At 31.9% G+C, this 21,845-nt stretch overlaps 2 protein-coding genes across 2 annotated transcripts; one reads left to right on the forward strand and one right to left on the reverse strand.

The window, feature by feature from the left end:
• Positions 1-1,269: 1,269 nt before the first annotated feature.
• LOC108326370 (uncharacterized) lies at positions 1,270-9,837 on the reverse strand. Its single transcript, XM_017559847.2, has 13 exons — positions 9,527-9,837; positions 8,633-8,691; positions 7,896-8,167; positions 7,740-7,814; positions 7,597-7,655; positions 7,331-7,466; positions 6,660-6,756; positions 6,481-6,547; positions 3,901-3,999; positions 3,172-3,261; positions 2,697-2,851; positions 1,971-2,072; positions 1,270-1,842 (listed from the first exon to the last, which is right to left on the reverse strand). Exons 3-13 carry the CDS (start codon positions 8,146-8,148, stop codon positions 1,698-1,700), a joined length of 1,278 nt encoding a protein of 425 aa, XP_017415336.1. The 5' UTR covers positions 8,149-8,167; positions 8,633-8,691; positions 9,527-9,837; the 3' UTR covers positions 1,270-1,697.
• Positions 9,838-16,840: 7,003 nt separating this feature from the next.
• On the forward strand, positions 16,841-19,873 carry LOC108325778 (uncharacterized). The gene is made up of 3 exons (XM_017558865.2): positions 16,841-16,904; positions 19,063-19,181; positions 19,259-19,873. Exons 1-3 carry the CDS (start codon positions 16,841-16,843, stop codon positions 19,871-19,873), a joined length of 798 nt encoding a protein of 265 aa, XP_017414354.2.
• The last annotated feature ends 1,972 nt before the right edge of the window (positions 19,874-21,845 follow it).

The following is a 21,845-nucleotide window of genomic DNA, read 5'->3' on the forward strand; positions in this document are numbered from 1 at the left end:
TCAAAACAAGGATTACTTCAACAATGTTAAAAATATACTCCATTCATAATTCAGTTTTTCCGCTTAATTACTTCAATCTAATTAAAGCCTTAAATATTTTAGTTTTTTCTCCCCTTATATTAAATCCAACATTAAATACTTCATTTATTGAACCAATTTTACTAAAATATCATTACTCTCTCGATAATTAATGTTCCACTGAAAACTGAGAAGTCAAGTTATATTTCAGGTAAACATATTGTCATCTATAAAGAAAAACATGATAAATTTGTCCAATTTTACAATAGCTATCTTAAAATTCATATCAATAATAAATTGAATAGATGGAATGTGTAAAAAAATTTCAATCACCTTATATAATCATTAAAATCATAATTCAGTCTTTTCGCTTAATTACTTCAATTTAATTAATGCCTTAATGATTATAGTTTGAAGTTTTTCTCCTCATAGATTAAAACCAACCTTAAATACTTCATTTACTGAACCAATTTTATTAAAATATCATTGCTCTTTCAATAATTAATGTTCCACTTAAAACTGACAAATCGATTTATATTTTAGGTAACTATATATTGTTGTCTATAAAGAAAAACATGATAAATTTAAATTTGTCCAATTTTACATTAGCTATCTTAAAATTCATATCAATGATAAATTGAATTGATGGAATGTGTAAAAAATTTTAAATCACCTTATATAATTATTAAAATCTTTTTTTAAACACAAGAAATCTCTTTAGATGTTAAATTCTAAAATACATAATTATCATATCATTCATTAACAAGTGCAATATGTTCCCTCCATTCCACGCTGTTTTGATATTTAAGATTTCATCAAAGTAGTACTCAGTAGGAACCAATTTTATTATATTATTCTCACTCTAATTCTTAATTTCTATAAATATATTTTAAATAGTCTGATAGTATTTTTAACGTGGCGCAATCAGAATAGCAGTTCTAACATTTCATTAAATACAAAAAATATGAATAAAACTATTTGCAATAATAAAACCACAATTAATCTAGAATATATATAGGGATTCCTACTAATTCAAGTTGTTATTTAAAACAAGGAAATGCTCCTCCATATGCATTGAACAAATTTTATTATAATACTATTTGATAAAATGTTTGATAGAATATAGACATGGCACCAATGTTTGATATAATGTCAAGTTCATATGATATAATGTCAAGTTCATATTGTTAAATTGTCAAGAATGCTATTAACGTATCTAGATCACCTTAGCACGTCATAAATTCGTTCGAATTTTAACACAACCTTAAGGCAACCATATTTTCTCTGCAATGCACAAGTCTATACACACAATCACTTGTACAACTTTGTTTGACAAATGGAGGATTTGACTGATTTGACGCATAACCAAAACAGTAATGATCATATTATTTGGGGTATTGGCAAGGAAACCCTTTTTTTTTTCCTAAAGTGAACAATTTACATTAACCCAACTTGAAGCTCTGTTTCCACTTGCAGGCCTTCTTTTTTCAAATATTGTGGAGGAGGGAATCAATTTATGGAGAAAAAACGAGGGAAAAGGTAAATAGTTAATTTTCAACTATTGACAAAGCATTGGACAATCACCCTTTTGAGCTTCAAGTTGATTGGCATCATTTTTTCTGATAAGCTGACATCTGAGATCTGCAAATTTATATGGTTTAATCAATTTTCATTTGTCATCATCCATTGAGATTATTTGTGGCACCACTTTGTCCCCCTTTCACATTTTCTGTTCTCCAAGAGGAATCAACCTGAGGAAGTTGATATTCATCTGGTTTTAAAGCCAAGGCAAAATCAGGCAATGTTGGTGCTGTTTCCATGATTCTGTAATAAACATTGACACAAAAACGCATGATTTTATCAGTCATCTACTTCACTTTTCACTAACCATGAATCATTACCAACTATGAAATTCCATTTATGCAACAATTTACTGATGCACTAAAGTTTACCTCTCATAGGTATACAGATCACGGTTTACTCGCACCTTGCTTGAAGTATCCTTTGGAATTTTCTCAAAAAGATATTTCATTGTCCCCCAAAGAGGTGGATTTCTGCACCATTACTGCCAGTTAGATGGACCATGAAAAATAATACTACAGCCAAAAATGATTTTCTCTTTTAACAGAACGTTCAAATGAATTCATACTAGGCATAGCTGCCATTATATGAAGATTTTATTAAAAAAAAAAAAGGAAAAAAAACATGGAGAATTACACCAAACTCATGATAAAATTACATCGCACTTATAAGAAAAAGTCAAATTTCTCAGCACATTAAAAAATTTATCATTAACCAATTCTTTTACATTTCAAAAAAGGCCTTTAATTTTTTGAAGTTATTGCTTTGGAGAATTTAGTATTAGTCTTCTTTAGCCTATTTCTACTACGTTTTCTTATAGTTTGAAAGATGAATGAATCAACACCCTGGCATGACATCTCAGTGATTAGGTTCAGCCCGTAAATAACTTGATGAAGTGGAATTCACCGCATATTCATTCAAAAAAAAAGGGATAAACATAGTTAAGGATGCTAACATTTTATATATCAGACATGACTCGTGATTTAAATATTGGCTCAAGGAGGTTCTAAAATTAGTATAACTCTTTTTTTCTGAAGATAACATAACATAACAGTATAAAAACAAATCAGTTTCTTTAAGGGAATGTTGTGAATAACCTTGACAATGGGGGTGCTGCATGAAATGCTTCACACAGCTTCTTACTTTCTTTGAAATACTCATCAGCAGCTTGTAAAGCAGCTACGGCCATTCCATGAGATTTCTCCGTGTTTCCCTCATCAAGAATCAATCCATGATAATAATATGCTGCAGCCTAGAAATCATTACAATATACATATGAATAACTTCACATCACTTGCTTATGCCAAAGGCATCTTCTTTGCTTGTTCCTAAACTGTGCATGAGTATGCTAAAATCAAAAGAAACACCATATACAAAAGTAGCTGTGCCGTTCAAGGTCTCATAAAGTAAGATTAAGAGCATAAAATATAAAAATTAATCAAATAGCTTCAACTGCATTTATAAGCACAAGGCAGCCAGTAACCACAAAATTCCACTCTATTTTTACTATATAAAGAAATTCACAATAATAAAACAGGAAGATACAAATAACTGTGGAGAAAAAACACAAACCTTTGCCTCAACATACTTCCATTTCACAAAGAGACGATGTTTTTCACCCCAACCATTTGCTAATGGAAGGTTCATAATATTATCTTGAGCCTGCAAAATGAAAAGGGTGAATAAAGTTATGTATTCTGGTAAATGCACTCACATTAGCAAACTAATGAACACATATCCATACTCATACTGGGTATAAAGAATTAAAACAAAGATTTGTCTAAGGGAAAAAATGCTATTGTTCCAGAACCAAGAGAAACATGTTGGAGATGCCATCAGAAATTGGGTATGGAAGAAAAAGAATAAAAGATAAATTGAGAATGAACAGCTGCAGGTTAGTTACTTGGCTTTGAAATTCTTTTAGAAAGAAATCAACAAATTTATCAACGGAACAGGATCTATTCTAAGAGAACGTACACAATGCAAAACCAGAAAAGAAATTGTTCCACAGGACACAATGATAGTCACTACATTTGAATTAAGATTTGTACAGTTAAAAGAACTTGTATTTGGATTTGAATTTATATAGAAAAGGTCACATGCTCAAGTACAACTCCTAGGTTCTAGAATTCTTTACACACCTCACACCCCACCCTGGAAAAAAGGAAAGAGAAATTTGTATGGAATGTTCAAATATAAAATGCACCAGCAATAAAATGAAGGTTTCCATAACTCCATTAGATATGTCAATGAATATTTGAAATGCATTAATTATAGCAATTGAAAACTCTGCATTTGTACCTGCTGCCAATATTTCACCATCTCACATGCAAGTCTACGCTTCACTGCGAGAGTGGCTTTGGTACTATCAATTGCCATTCCAAGTTGGATATCTACACCCTATTAAAACAGAAAAACAAACAAGTATACCCAAAATAGATATGAGATAGAGAGTGTGGGAAAGGTATCTAAATCTATATATTGAACCGCTTCTCCAGTCTTCTATGCAGTGTTGTTAACGTTTTACATGGCATTACCCCCAGGTAGGAGAGTCATATATACTCAACTACGGTTTTGAATTACACAAATTCTTAAATGGAAAAATGCATCTTTAGATCTAAAACTTTTAATCATATATGGTAATTAATACAAAATCCAAAGCAATTTACAAAATGAATTCAATTGAAATGATAGCAACCCTCAGGGATTTACACAATGATTGTAATCACAAATCACAATGTCCCCCTTATTGTCCGTTGTTAGCTTTAAATTTCACCCTCAATTCATAAAATTTTAATTTATAATTTAAATATCATTTGACCTAAGAGTTGACTTGAAATTTGAGGCAAATACTAAAATGACAAACATATCTTTCTCCACCATTTATGATAGGAAACCTAACAATTTACCACTAGACTAAAAACTATAATTTATAGTCACACAATAAGAACATAGTGACTCGAACACCATCATTTAATTAAAATTTTGGTCTACCTAACCTCCGTCACAAAACAGCGGATACACCCTGTAACAATATCTCCTTCAACAATTGCCCTGCTAAAAATCAAACTCTTTGATTATTACTCCTTTATTTTCACCTTTGCCAATTCATTCTCCTAGATTATGGCAACAAAGGCATGAACAAATATACTGAAAAGTCAAACACATGGTTCTCAGATTCAATTACTCAACATAAGAACTCTGTCTATTACTCTTCTACAAGCTTAAAATGAAATATTTTATGTTACTAGCCTTACTATGAGCAAATTTATACATATCCACTCTCAGTATTTCTGTAAGCTTTTGGAAGAGGAAATGTCTGAAATCTGCTCGACCAAAAACCTTTGAATGGCCCACCTATGTGGAAGATTAAATTGAAGAATAGTAACAGATTTTAAGTGAAAAAAGCATTTGTCAAGCACAGAATTTTTACTTCAACCTCTATTTGAATGGTGCTCACATTGTTGGCAAATGTGCCTAATCTAAGCAAGAACAGATTATCTTGGGCCCATAACCCCTTTTTCTCGGATTACAATGGCAGTTTTATCTTCATAAAAGAAAAGAATAGAAAAATATACGAAGCATAAAACTAGACTTATAATATTTGGTCATTAATTCTACTATTTTCTCATTGCATCATCTAATAGAACAAGGTTGTTTGTCGTTGTATTATTCTCTTTACATCAAGCATAACAATTCCCGTGACATGCCACTATTATTCACAAGAAGAAAAACTCAAGCATTGTAGTATTGTTATTAAGTAATGCAGTCTAGCAAACTTAAACATAAAGCAAATGATTTGAGCAATTTTAAGATAGATGTCAGCATTATAAAAATAGTAAACGTTTATGTATTCTCACTCAATAGCCGAAGCTTCTAGGTTAGTTGGTTTAAAATAAGATATTTATTGACAATCCCATATCGACTAAAGATATACAAATGGATACAAATCTCACCCCACAACTCAGTTGTGAGATTCAGTTAGGCCTAAAACCCACACTTTATAAGATGGTATCAGAGCTTATCCCAACAAAGTTTGTTAGGCCATATCATGTCACTCACTATCGATCACCCATGTTCAATCCTTGGTGTAACAAGGTGTTTTGTGAGATTAAGTTAAACCTAAAACTCACACTTCCCAAGAATATCTAAGCCCTATCCCACCAATAATGATGGTGCACTCACATATGTCAAGTTTATGACATCAAGAATGTGTCAATTCCTTACTTAAGCAAGCTTTGGCGGTTAAGTCAAGCATAGTCCATTCTTAAGGCCAAATTAGTTTATGGGGAAGTATCAAAGTCTTAGTTTGTGAGTAAGTAGTCTACACTTTTGACCAGACATTCCCATATTCTTCTAAATATAAAGCAAATTTCAGTACAAGGTAGACTAGAGTAAGAAATTTAAAAAGTACAAAAAACATTAATGAGCCTCCTTCAAACAACTTAAGCATTTTAAGTAGTGGATTTGTGATTTAATATTACAGCCTATTTGATGCTAGGCTACCATCAAATATCCACTCTTGAAAACTCCACATCCCAAATGTCCAACTTTGTGCATAATGGGAATGTATTAAGATTCCACACTGTCCCAGAAAATGCCTAAAAGACAAAGGATCTTTTATATTGACTTGGGTAATCCTTTCTTTTGAGCTATACTTGGATTGAGTTAGGCCTGGTCCATTCCCGATTTTAATAGCAAATGTATAAATAACTTCGCAAAGCTAATTCCATTAATCATTTCTCGAAAATGCAACATAACTTCGCAAAAGAATGATGGATAAGAAGATTGGCTCCATAAATATTTACAACATTCAAGAAACATCGATTACTGTAATGGTTTTCAGTTCATAATTCTTTTCAAGGCAAAAAAATATAATACCTGCCCCAATGCTTGCAAACAAAGTGCTCGGAGAACTCCTTCTGCGAGGTCTACTGGTAAATTTCTCCTAAAATCAAATTAACAGTGAGAAGAGTGATAAAAAGAAAATAAAAATAAAGATGGTTGTTTAGATTCCAAAAAACTGTGAAGTCAACTGATGATATTACATGTGTACAAACCTGAGTTCGGCAGGCAACTGTGGAAGAACATGCCTTACAGCACAATCAAGATACCCAGCTGCCTTTAGGAAGATATCAACAGAAGCTCGTCTGCTTTCTGTCAGTAAATAACCAAAAGCTCAAACTTCCCAATAGGAATAATATACATAAAGGTATCTGTGAAGCAGTATCATTAGAAACAGAGCATTGCAGCATATAAGACAATTAAAAATTTGTTTCCATTTAATCAGCTAACACAATATATAGTGAACATGTGAAAAAAATTTCATGAAATATTGTAATATTCTGTCAATAAGATGATGAAATTTCCATGCCAAATTATGATAACTAGACATGAACACCAAGAACTGCAATGAACTATTTACTGATAGGCTATGAAAAAACAAGACAGAACAAAAAAAGAAAGAGAGAATATTCTTTCGTCAAACTTCAAATAGAAACGGATAAATTAGTAAACACTAGTCATTGAAGAATACAGATTCCATGTAACCACAAAATCACACACACAAAGCAGAAACAAGATTAACAGAAAACCACAAGATATTCTACTGGTGTTTCCAATTGGAATTATTTTTATCCAATGTATTTTGGTTGTTTGATGTAAAAACCAATAAGATTACCAGGCAAGTTACAAGGAGTATGTTGACATGTGCCAAAAAAAATCTTAATACCTTCTGATACTTTTGGCTGATGACCATCAGTGGACGCTCTGGGAAGAAGTAATAAATTGGCTTGTGATAATGATAGCATAGCCATCAAGTGCAAAACTGACAACACCTCATACCAGGCATTTGACATGGCTGTTTCCTGGAAAAAAGCAGTTGCAGCAGCAAACAAACAAAAAGTGGAGCAGATAGAAAAATATCAGCATTATATTGTATACAGATAAACATACAAATCAAAGCAGAAACACATGAATCAAAAAAGTAGGGATTACCTCTGCATCATCCTCTTGATTCACCCAACCAAATTGTATTTTGTATTGTAAATGGCTTCCTGCATAATAAAGATAAGTGATTAATCAGGACAAATTGTGGAGAGAACATTCATCAAGTATGAATAGGCTAAAACATGTTTTACCATTTTCGACTAATCCCAAAAGTACTGGCAAGTAGTCTTCAAGAGCCTGCTGAAGATCAGCCAATGTTGAACCTCCTGAGGATGAAATTGTGTGATGCATCATTAAATTTGAGCAACTCATTCACTATAAAATGATTCATCCTTGCTAGCACTAACCATGTTGGGTGGCACTTTTCCTTTTTGTTCTTGTAATTGTGGGCCCTTCTTGACCAGCCATTACAACTATACGAGTTCTAAGCGCAGACAGGCGTTCCACTATATTCTTGGACAAGTAATCACCAAGTGACAGGGAAAAATCAACAGGTTTAGGAATTCTTAGACCGGGAACATACACAGAAACCTCCCCAATACTCCCTGGTCTTCTTCTATTCCCACTAGAATCCTTTGGAGTGGAGACGAAGCAGCCCATATCCTGAGTACTATACCAGCTGATACAAAAAAAGATACAGTGAATCACCACCAAAAATTTAGTGCTTCTGTGCACACAACGAGTTTCTATTGTCTCTGACATTAAGAACCAAAGAGATACAAGTATCAGTCTCAGATTTATTCGCGAAACAAAGATCACTGTTCATCAATCAAAGTTCAAAAAGCTTAGAGAATACTCAAAACTTAGAGGTAAACTAACAGTAAAAAGCCATTAACATGAGTAATTAAATGTCAACGAACAAAGAAGTGGTAGTAGGTTACTCACGAGCGGCAATACATTTTAAGTTGTACCAGGGCTCTCCAATATTATTTTAAAACTGAAATCTACTTTATTTGACAGCATTGAGTTATTTTATTAGGCCATTTTCAGCAGCAATAATGATTCTGATTTCTTTATTTATTTTCCTCATTCCATAATCTTAACTCGTAATTAAAAATAAGCACCAAGGATTTATCCAACTAACCTTGTCGTTTGCCCTGGCAGTTCACTCTTCACTGGTCAGGTAAAAAGTTCTGCTATTCTCTGTTCCAAAAATTCACAGGGAGAAACGTGAGGTTGAGGAAAAAAAAATATAGACATAAAAGCAACTAGATCACAAGAACGGCATGAGACACGACAAGTGTGGTCCGTGCCAATTCTTGATTGGGATGACAAGGGAAAGGTTTCAAAAGATTGTAATAGGCATGAATAGTGAATTGGTGATAGTAAAACTAAAGGTAACACTCCCCCCGTGCACCTCGTTACACCAACAACACAAACCCAACATAAGCAACAACCCGCATGAGAACTTCCTCAGGGTAAAGAAACTTCAAGGAAAAAGTTTCGGCTCATAAAATTGGAGAAGATAGCAGGAGAAAAGTTTGCAAAAAGTGAGAATCATGAGTTGAGTAAGGGCTTCGAAAAGAAATCCAAACAAGCTACAATTGCAGAAACGCAAAGGAACATTGGCATTTTTTATATCTCTTTCTTGCACTAATTGATGTCCTGTCACAGCTTCACACCACTGTCACTAAAGCCACCGATAAATCAGGAAAACAGTAATGACAAAAATAAAAGCTCCAGAGATCGAAACTTTTTTAAACTAACGAGAAAAATGCACCATTGGATTAATGAAAATCACATAAAACCTTGGATTTCAGAATTTATATTAACACCACACCTACCCACCACCCAAAAAAAAACTTTGTCCGAATTCATTCCAACACACAAGTTGAACTAATTTTCCAACATGATACAATCCCCAACCCAGAAAAAACACTTGTTTCAACAAACCCCCCACCTGTGTTCATCATTTCCGAAGAAAAAAAGATCCACCTTGATATTCTATTCAAAATCGCATGCTGCTAATGAGTCTTACCATGAACAACTACAGTGGCATCAATTGGGCAAAGCAGAGTGAGACACCCAATTGCAATCCAATTAAGAATCAAAGGAACCCTAAAAAAGCAGAGAACTTTTAGAGGTGCCCAGAAGCAGAAATTAAACTTGAAAAGAATGTGATCCTTAGCGATTCCTTCAGGGAGACGAACAGGGACAAAGACAGATACAGAGACAGAGACAGAGTCTTCTTCTATATTTGAGAACAAAATTACAAATATATTTTAATTATTGTGGAACATTGGGATATTGCTTGTTTTTATTCATGCATAGCAATAACATAATAAGAATATGATATATGTGTGTATGTACGACACTGCCTACAATGTTGTAAGTTGTAAGCAGCCACAACTAGAAAATGGTATTATCATTAACATTAGAATTAGCATTAGGTGGCTTTATATATTATTGTTAATTACTGAGATTAATATATTAGTTCCAATTGCGTTTAAATGGCGCACATTTTGCAAAAACCACGTCTTTTTGAAGCCTCATTGATTCTCAGTTCTACTTTCTGCTGTGCCAAGCTGGTTTTACTCGTACCTACCTTTTTAGATTAGCGTTGTCTTGAGATTTAAACTGATGGCGAAAATTAATAAAATAAAATAAAATAGTTAAATGATTTTTTAAAATTGTAAAATACATTTATATTTTAAAATAATCAATTGTTTGATTTTGTCCTGAGTGAGTGGCAAGTGACCACACTGGCAATTCCTACAGTATGCACACAAAGGGATTGCTTGCCGTCTCAGTCTTTTTTCTTTTTTTTCCTTCTAGAAATAAATATTAAATATTAAATAATTAATATAAAAATTACAAGTGGGTATTACATAGGAAGATTAGGTGTGCAGAAATTTGAACTGCATGCAACAGTGAGGTCATCACAAAATCAAGAGCAACCCTCGTTTATTTCCAATACCTAATTTCTTTAATTTTTATTTTTATTTTTCAACATGGCTTGCTATTTTCTTCTCGAATGGTATTATTAAGTTAAACTATAAACTTATGATAATTCTGATATAATTTGCGAAGATTAGTTAGTAAAATTTTGTTAAAGTTTCTAAATTGTACTATGTTTTAGACGGTCCAATGTTTTGAGATTGTTTCATTAATCAATTATATTTGGTTTTGTTATGTCTCTCTTTAAAGTATATAGTTTTTGTTCTTTAGATATTAATTTTCTCTTCTTCATCTATCATTTAAAGAGTTCATTCTTATAATTTTTCTAACAGGTATTATTCATTTTTCTTCTCAAATTTCACCTTGAAAAGTAAGTTATATACTATATAAATGTAACCTTATTAATAGTTTTTTTTTTTTAAATATAGGGTTGACATCAATAATCTAATGTTCAATAGTTTTTCTAAGTGTCCAAAACTATTTTCAACTGCACTCATTTTTGTCACCGTTTGTCCAAAATCGTTCATAAGGTAATGTAGAAGGCATTTCGATGTCAAACTCAACTCAATGTTTGACAACTCAGATAGTAATGATACAGTAAATGTAAATCACTTACTTCTTACCTTAAATCTATATTTATATATTTTGGAGTGAGCTTTTGATTAGCAACGATATAATTACGGTCTAATTCTTGGTAATCATACTTACCTTTAAGATGTTCAATAGTAGAGTTAATTGTCTTGACCATTGGCCGATCAAATTGATTCCTCGATCATTTGGTCCTAGTGGAGGTTTATTGGTGCGTCTTCAATACAACTAATAATCTGGTCTATGGTTGACCGAATAGTCATAAGGTACACAGGCCCACAAGCCCAAGCCTAAAATAACTAACGAAGAAGTTTGTAATGGGATAAGTGACGCTCGCCATTCAGTTATAATTAAAATTTAAATTTAATTTATGTTTAATTTAATTTATTTTATAATTTATATTTTTTGTAATTTTAGTTTAGAAATTTATAAAATATCTTTTCTAAAATTTTGTGGGTATTTACGGATATTTTTTAAACGAGTATTTCACGGATAATAATGGGATGGGTAATGGGATAGGTAAAGGGTAGACATTATTTGTGTCTGACCTAATCCATTATCATTTCGAGTCGAGATGTTCTTAGGATTAATCATTGCATTATTGAAATATTGTCTAGTTTAGAAACTGAAATGCAGTCACGACTTTATCTTAAAAGACACCTCATGGTTGAAGGAAGCGGACTGAATTCCTATTGTCAAGTATATGAGGCTCGAGTTGTAAACAAGAAAGAAGTCCACCAACAATGATTATTTAATATAGATATCATGCTTGTCGAATGATTTTAGGTCTAACAATAATATATTTTAGGTCAGTTATATACACTTATTATGTCAAGAAACTCATATAATATTATTTATTTATTAGTTTTGTTTTAATCTTTATGTATTTCCTTACATTTAAAATATATATATTGTAAGACTATGGTGATTTAAAGCGATCTAATAGTAAATGATATAATAAATCTAATCAACAACAATTTTTCTTAAGATAAATTTTAAATGATTATAATATTAAAGATGAACTTTAAGCAATTTTACAAAATTGATTCATAATACGAGGTTTGAATCATTTGTATATTACAATTTGATCCTCGTTATCAAAATTTATACTTCTTACATTTTCCTATATATTCTAAATTTATCTCACTATAAGTCAAATAATATGATTAAATTTATCAAACCAAACTCTGCAAAATAATCTCAACTTATATAAAGATTTACAAAATCAACATATCAATATTAAAAAATCTTCCCAATCAACAAAAGTTAGATATTATTTCATATAAATTTCTTCGTATAAATATTATAACTATTTAGAAAACATTTTCTCATTTTTAATTGTCACAAATAATTTGAATTACCTTTCTAATATATATATATATATATATATATATTAATCTTGAGAATTTGTAAAGCAAAAAATGACCATTGTAAATTGGAATCAATTAAGAATAAAAAATATTTTCACAAAAACGCACTTTTAGTTTCTGACGTAGTACACCATCACATCAGTCCTTAATTAAGCTTAATGTTCATTGATTTGTATTTTTGGGTAAACCTTGTTTCCTTTTCTAGGCCAAACAGCATTGTGCTGTCGTGTTGATATTTTAACTAATTTAATAGTTGTTGGCATTTTCAAATTATAAAAAACCTCCATACTTCCAACCCAAATATTCTCAACCTACCCGTATTAACTTTGCACAAATAAAATAAAAAACAAAACTCAGATATTAATCCATTTAAATGATATCTAACAGAACAAAACAAAATTCACAAGGATGAACAACCTGGTGCTAAAAAAAGTTTAAGATAATTTGTACAATACTCTAAACCTAGTTATCCCTACAAAAATATTGAGTGACACTATAGAAGAGCAAGATAAAAAGACATAAAACATTATTGTTAAGAAGTAGAATGATTGTTTTGGTCGGATTATAGATCCTTGAGAAGATGAACAATGTGGATTTCCTTTTATGTTAGATGACGTGCCTTGATAGAAATGACATTGTGGATTTCCTTATATATGATGAACCAATGAACAATGTTGAGAACTCGTAACAAGAATCTTGTAACTTTTTGCAACCACCACCCAAGCACTTACACTTTCATGCAACTTACATGTATCTTCTCACTTCATGAGTACTGATGTCACTAAGATACCAACTCAAAATGCATCTATCAATCAAAACTTATAAAAGTAATAATAATAAAGAAATTAGTGACTGACGTAGGTGAATGTAGATTCTTCCTAACTTTCCCTTTTATGATTCTTTCAATGTCATCCGTTAAACAATTTTATTAGTACAGATATCATATTCTTTATATTCAAAAATATTTATATTTCGATCGTATTCCAATTTATGAATACTGAGAAAACAAAACCCCACACAATTATTTATATATATCGTTCAAATATACTCCTCTTTGCATGATATTACATGTTATATTTTTTTATTTAGTGTGGAACAAGAAAATAACAAAATTAAAATATTTTTATGTAATATTTTATGTTTTCCCTTTTCAATTCTTAATAAATGTGAAATACCTTTTCTGAAAAGAAAAACACAAAAAATGTAGGACAAACATTATAAAAATTTAAACCATGTTATGCTAGAAAATATAAATTTGTCTTTAAAATCTAATCCAATTGTTTAGATTTTCGATTTTTAAAAACCAAATTGTTTTTTTAGAAAAATATGAATGAGGATTTAATTTTAGTTTATGTATTTTTAACTTCTAACACTAATATCTTAAGAAAATGCAAGATTCTGATAAAGTTTTATTCTAAAAGTTATTTTTAGAAAATATGTGATAGTTTTAAATTATTTTAGATATAAACCAATTTTTCAAAAGATATTAATTTTAAAATTTGAGATTTCAATTTAATTATTTAGATTTGAATTTATAAAAGTTTAAACTATTTTTTTAAATATGACTCTGATTTAATTTTAGATCTGAATCGGAATTTAAAATTTTCAATTCACGCTCATCGTAATAACTGTGGTTTACTTTATGCAATACTTACATAATTAATTCATACTAAACAAATATTTTTAAAATATAAATTGTATTCATATTTCTGATAAATAATTTGTGTGGTATAATTTAAAAATGTTAGTAATTCATTAGTATTTTCTATATTAGTACATAATATTCCGTGAATGTATACATAGTATGAGAAAGTATACTGTAGAGAATGTTTTTAGGCATGAACATTTGTCTTTATAGATTATAGGTTTTTAATAATAAAAAAGAAAAGAAAAAAGTTGAAGTTAATTTTAGTAAGTGAAAAGAAATAGAAACACATTAAGATTTGTGTTTGTTTTTGGTTATAATGTTGGAAGACAGAAAATAACGTTGTGACGATAATACATCATGGAGTGGGAGCCAAATATTTGCTTTTGAAATGTAATTTTTAGTGTGTCATTTATCGATCTTCAAACATTGTTCTTATTCGAAGGCTGAAGAGTGATTGAAGTTGATGTATATAATATAAGAAGATATAAGATTGTTGTGTTGCTGTTTCGTCACCGACTAAATGTACTATCGCCGTCCAAGAATGCAAAATGTTCCACGTGACCGCCGTGACGTCACCGGAGACACTCATGATGTCATAACGGCGCCGCCTTTAGGACAACCGTGGGCGGTGGCGATCACCACACACCACGACCAAGGTTTGAAGTTGGAACCAGTGTCTGCGCGACGCGTGGATGAGAGAGGTTTTAAGGAAGCGAGTGAATGGTGAGAAACTCTGACACGTGCATAAAAGTGAACCGTTGATTTAAAAGTGAAAAAGGATCTAACGGTTTAAAATTTATCTCCCACTATCAGAGACCTGAGTAGCAGCTAACTCGTAAGTTCTTGCTTGGTGTATTATAGTTTGTTGAAAGTTGGAGAGTAGTGAAGATTGTGGTGACTTGTTTAAGGACCGGCCCAATGGACTTTGTTAACTTATCCCAAGCCCACTTTTATGAATAGTGAGATTGAGTACTTGCGGCCTTTTCTTCCTGCACCCATAATTTCAAGCTACACCTTCATAATTTTAAAAAAGATCATTTTGTTCTCATAAAATTGGCTTCTAGATTACCTGTTTCAGAAGTCTTTAGGATTTTAAAAATAGTATTTTCATAACAGAATTTCTGAAATAGAAATGTTAAAATAAACTTTCTGAAACATATAAAATACATTTCAAAATAAGCTTTTTAGAACAAAATTTCCAGTACAAGCGTTATGGAACGTGAATGTTACCTTCATTCTACTAGAATATATCTTTTGAACAAATTTTTCATATAACGAGTTTCACAACAAATCTTTTAGAACAATTTTTTTTTGGAACAATTTTTTTTTCTTCTTTAGCGGAAATGAAGATGCAGTGACTACGAAGAAACCGTGGAAATGAAGATGCAGTTACTATAATGAAGTAACAGCAACGCACGATGACAACAAAAAGATAATATATCTATTTGTTCTAAAATAATTTATTATTACCAGAATTAGAATTATTTAATAAATATAAAATCTAAGTGTGTGATCTGTATGAAATATTAACTTCCTTAAAATTAAGGAACTGATAATATTTATGATAATAAAGAAAATCTTGATTATAATAAATTGAATCTCTCTTCAGCTGGATTTTTTATAAGGCGGGTTTTGTCGGACAAGGTCTTGGTGAGGCACACCACATATACATTTAATAAATTTTTCATTTTATTTAATATTACACTTTATATTTATAAGTACATGAATAACGTTCGAACACACTTTATGTTTCATAAGTATATGAATAGCGTTTGAACTTGTGACTACTAGGTAGATATAAACTCAACATCCAAATTTATGACCCTTGATACATTCGAATCTGGCGTCTGAAACTTGTAATTACTTGATAAATTCAAGTCCAATGTCTAAACTTGCGAATACTCGATAAATCTTAGTTCTTGAAGATGTAACTACTGAGTAAATCTGAATATGAACATCAAAATATGTGACGACTCAGTATATTTAAGCATGAGTATCAAACCATGGAGCTACTTAGAAAATATTCTAAGTACCTTACGAGTGTCCGACCATAGACTTATAAGTGTCCAATTATGAACTTACGAATGTTCGACTATAGAGTTACTTGAAAAAAATTCGTATAAATTAAGCATAAAAAAAATGGTAATATAAGTGTTTAAGTACAATTCAATTATGTGTCAAAATGAGCATACAACTTGTCCAAAAGCTAAAAGTAGCATATAAAAAAGTTAAAAATAACATATAAATTTGTTGATTTAATAACTTCATCTACTTGTAAAAATTATTTACTTTCAAGTTCAAGAAGCCTTTGCACCTATCCAATCCAAAATATATTATTATTGTCAAATTCAAAATTGACTAATAAACATGATATTTATGTAATATTAACACAGAAAAAAAATATATTTATTATAATATAAACAAAAATCAAGTTATAATAAATTGAATCTAATTATTATATTTATTAATCTATTGTTATATTTTAAGTTTATCTTAATTATTGTTATATTAACATATCCGAAAAAATTTATAAATACATGATAACATAAAGTACACTAATTTAATATTTATTCTTTATTTTTATAATCACAAAATACTCTTTATTACCTTAAGGATGAAGTTAGTGGAGGTGGATTTTTTTTTTTAACAAATTAAAATTCACATTCGCTCCAAAGACCGGCTAGTTAACCTCACACGAGACAAAATTTCGGTAAGAATAGATAATGCAGTGAAAGAAATTTTTTAACCTTTTTTTGTGTTGTGTTAACATTGGGTGTAGTTAGTAACGATGGAATCCAGAAAGAAAAAGCCGCAATTGCGTAAAACAGTAACGCTGGGAAATAATGAACACGGTAAACCTGGACATTATGTTTATCGGTTCAAATGATATAATGCTTGTATAACTTAAAGCTTTAACTTATTATATTAAGATTGAAGAATATATTTTAATCCTAGGAGTCATTTTAAATTTAATATATTTTTTATAATGTAGTAAAAGTGGGTGTGTAAACAAAACTCACTATGCTAGTCAACATCGCACACTTAAAATTTTGGGAGGACTAAACGTATAATTAAGCGTAAATTCTAAAGTCAAAACTCTCAACCCAACAAGCATTGACGTCAGTCATCACTAACATAACGTCTGCGTAAATTGTTTGACAACACCTTATTTAATATTTTGTTTAAGAAAGTAAAATATTGTTGTTATTTGATAAGTAAAAAGTATGTATTTATAGAATGAAAAATAGTAAAAACAGGATTTCGAAGACATTATTAAGGTTAACGTAGTACGTTTTTGTGGTGGGCCTAGGTGGGAAAGTTAGATATGGTGCATCTGACAAGTTGGAATCGCCGCCACTCGTTTTGTAGAGTTATTCTGCGTCTCCCACAAGCCTACTCCTATAAGCTACAGTGTATTGAATTATCTGTGGGTGTTTCCGGTGTAGTGTTTGATCTTGAGTGAATGGTAGTCTCGAATGGAAGTGTGAAGGGTTGATGAAGGTTACATGGGGAATTGTGCGAGAGAAAAAGATGATAGGTAGGGCCATAGCATACGTTATAAGAAGTGAGGGATGGCATGATGAGAATGTGGATAGTGGGCACTGGTTCTCCTAGTATCACAGACATATATACCTGCGCCATGTGATTGGTCACATACAAAATTGCTATGCATGTGAAGTTTTCTGGGACTGTACCTTATTCCATGGCCCATACTTGTAACCAGGGCCTCTAAACAACAATTTTTTTCTCTACCAAAAATCCTTCTTCTCATCTCCTGCGCATCCAACAACCACACCTTTAAAAGTTTATCTCACAAGGCTTGTCTCTCAAGTGAAATGTTTAAAGCTCTTCTCAATTTTTCACTCTTACGCATCGAATCTGCAACATCGTATGCACTGTTTTCACTTTCGTATTTTATTTTTTTCATGAGATATTATTAATTCATTTATAAATTCATTTTTCTTATCGAGATTTATTTTTATTATCTAATGTGTTTCTAATCTCATATCTATTATAGCTACTTTCATATTTGATTTATTTAGTAAAGTGTTACTAATCTTATTTATATATTTATCCTACTATTGAGATTTTTTTTATTGGTTGAGATGTTCGTAACTTTATCTTCATTTGTAATTATTTTCTATTCTATAGAGTCAAGTGTTCTAAACCTCATTTTCATTTATTTTTATCATTCCAATTTATTTTATCTAGTAAGATTTTCCATAACTTTATTTTCATTCATATTTATTTAGTGATGTCATTTTAATCTTATTATAATTTATTTTTTATTTATTTTATTTGGTGAGTGGTTCATTACCTCGTTTATATTTCTTTGCATTTTTATTTGTAATTTAACCTTGTGGTCGTGGGTTTGGGTCCCACGGTGGTGGACGTCAAATATAAGACCTATGAAAAATATTTATCTTAATAGTAACGATTTTATTACTAGTAGTAATAAATTTCTTTGTGAATAGAAAATATAATTAATAAGCTTATATAAATAAAACGTGATAAGTTAAACAAAAATTTACAGTAGCTTAGATGGTAAACATTTTGTAACACTTGGGACATGGGTTCAATCAAACCTAGTAAAATACATTCTCCAAAAAATAAAATAATAAATAATAATTAAATGGTTTAATACCCAATTTTGTCCCCACTTTGGTTCGGAAATCTCAAGTTAGTCCCTTTTTAGAAATGTAAGTGCAATGGATCCTTACTTGTAATTATTTATTTGAGTCTAATGAGTCGGTTCGGAAATCTCAAGTTAGTCCCTTTTTAGAAATGTAAGTGCAGTGGATCCTCACTTGTAATTATTTGAGTCTAATGAGTCCCTTCCGTTAAATAGAAGGAAACGGAGTTAGTGGATGGATCCTTACTTGTAATTATTTGAGTCTAATGAGTCCCTTCCGTTAAATAGAAGGAAACAGAGTTAGTGGGCTGATGATGTGGCAGTTGTCATTGGTGAGGTGTCAAGACGCAATTGTGTGCGTGCTTACGTGGTGTTAGGGTTCCCATTTGCTAATGAAGCGGAGGCAATCCTACTTGGTTTCCAACATTACCTGGTGATGCTAGGAACAACTGTACTAATTCCCAGCTCTCTTGTTCCTCAGATGGGAGGAGGAAATGTAAGACCTGCTGGATGCTCTTCTCATTTCTTAGCTTCAAAATTTGCTTTCTAAAACTATTCTACATTTCTCCTCAGGAATTTCTCTTTCCAAAACATATGTTATTACAACTAAAAAGCAAAACAACTGGGAGATATTTTTCTCATATTCCTTATCTCTTTCAATTCCACACATTGCTCTATACATTTGTGCCAACAACCATTTCAATCATTCTGGCAGGTCGCTACAGTGACATTGTGTGCAACTGCAAGCACCATAATCACAACAATGTGTTCAACTGCAAGCACTCTCCCTCAGCAACCTTGGACCTTCTCATTCTGCTCCTCGTCCTCTTCTCAGGGGCCTTCCTCCTCTCCTCCTATTTCTCATACATCTTCCATTCCCTCTCCCTCCTCCTTCCCTCCCTCCCTCTCTCCTACCTCCTCCCCTTCTTCCTCTTTTTCGCCCTTTCCCTTGCCGCCGCCGACTTCTGTTGCGGCCCCCGATCCCGTCGTTGTCAGCGCTCCGGATGCAAGGGCCTCAAGAAGGCCATGGAGTTCGATTTGCAGATTCACCGCTTCGGCTCCGCTCCCTCCCCTGATGCCTCTGCTGAAATTGACCGCCTGCCCTGGAAGGGCGGCACCGAGGCCAACCACGATTACGAGTGTCTCTGCTTTGAACTCCGCAAGATGGCTCCTCCAGTAGTAGATTAATATTTGTGATCACTGCCTCTGTCTTCTTCCTCGCACACGAACATGCCCTAATCTCGAACAAATCACCCCCAAATCATTTTATCCCCAATTTTTAATAAAACCCAATTTGAAAATGGGAACCCTAACACCACGTAAGCACACACACAATTGCGTCTTGACACCTCACCAATGACAACTGCCACATCATCAGTCCACTAACTCTGTTTCCTTCTATTTAACGGAAGGGACTCATTAGACTCAAATAATTACAAGTAAGGATCCATTGCACTTACATTTCTAAAAAGGGACTAACTTGAGATTTTCGAACTAAAGTGGGGACAAAATTGGGTATTAAACCTAATTAAATAAAGGGAATGAGAGTTTTGGCCTATAAATACCAAGCAAGGGGGAGGGGAATTTTGCACCAAGAAGTAGAGAGAGAACATAAGTCTGGAATAGAGGTAGGGGGAGCTAACATTTTTAAGCTTTTATATTATGATTTAGTATTCTTGAAATTCTGTGTGAATATTGTTAATGAAAAACATAGGTGTTTGTTGTATTGAATTTCTGTTAATATTATATGAAATTTGTTAAAAACTAGTTGAGGAACACTTTGGCTAAGAAAAGACTTGGTACTTAAGTTGTCCATGGTGACACACCTCTCTTTCGTGGAAGTCTACTCGATAGGTTTTTAACTTAAATCCTATTGTACAGATTAAGTACTGTTAAACTATTATGAAATATACTCAATTGATATAAAATATGTGATGGATTCATCTTTCTGGAAGGATAAGAAGATGTCTAACCGGCTATGCCAGATTCAACTTCTTAGTTCCCTAGAACATTTATATTAAGGTTATATTTGTGATGGTAGGATAGAGGAATCTTAAAACCCGGAGTTGGTACATCCCTGATCATAGAGCAGCCTTGGTCAAATCCAGTAAGTTGTGACTAGTCATATGTACTGGTGTTTATGGTGAGTTTGATTCGTCAAACATTTGATTCTTCTCCGGTGACCATTTATAGTGATATTTTATTATTGTTAATTTATTTTGTGATATATTCATTTTGTATGATTTCTGTGATGATTGTATTTTATTATATTGGGTTTGAATTTATGCATATGAACATGATATGAGTATTATGGGAAGATTTTGTAATGATATAATATGAGTTGAGGAATATGAGCATGATATGAGTCTCGTGGAGAGATTCTGTAATGATATGGTATTAGTGTATATGTTGATGTTGAGGGTCTTGTTGTTGGAGGTTATCCTGATACTCTAATAATCATCCAGTCTCAAGTAGAGAAGGACGAATTATGTGGTGAGAAGGGCAGGACGAATTATGTGGTGAGAAGGGCAGGAGGTCCTGGTCTATGTGTTGGTTTTGGACATAGTGTTGAGGACTAACCTTGTGGATGGTATGGAGTATTTTGGAAGTGTATTTGTAAGAAGAAGTAGAAGTCATCACAAGTGCATAACCTCCCGTGACCGCTCATCAACGTATCATCCGAATGAGTGTCTATTGGGTATTGTGGAATGAGTGTCTATTGGGTATTGTGGAATGAGTGTCTATTGAGTATTGTGGGATGAGTGTTTATTGTGTATTGTGCGATGAGTGTCTATTAGGGATGTGGTATGATGGGATGAGTATCTATGATGCGATTGTTGTATAATGGTATGAGGGTCTCTAACATAATTATTATATGATGTTTGTTGAGTGTATCAAAGTAATTATGCATGTTTTATAAATGATTTGTTGCATGTTAGCTCACCCTACTTGTTTGTATTTGTGTTTGTGCGATAATCGTATAATTCGTTATACGAGAGCAAATGAAGGAATGTTGTCTGATTCAGTGCCAATGAAGAAAGAGATAGAATAATAAATTAGAAGAATTTGAGTTATATTTATGAGTTTGTAGTTGAAATATGAGTTTAAAACATATATACATATCAACTATGAATTATCAAGTGTGAGATTATGGGATGTT

The sequence above is a fragment of the Vigna angularis genome, chromosome 3 (assembly GCF_016808095.1).
Source record: "Vigna angularis cultivar LongXiaoDou No.4 chromosome 3, ASM1680809v1, whole genome shotgun sequence".
Classification (NCBI taxonomy): Eukaryota; Viridiplantae; Streptophyta; class Magnoliopsida; order Fabales; family Fabaceae; genus Vigna; species Vigna angularis.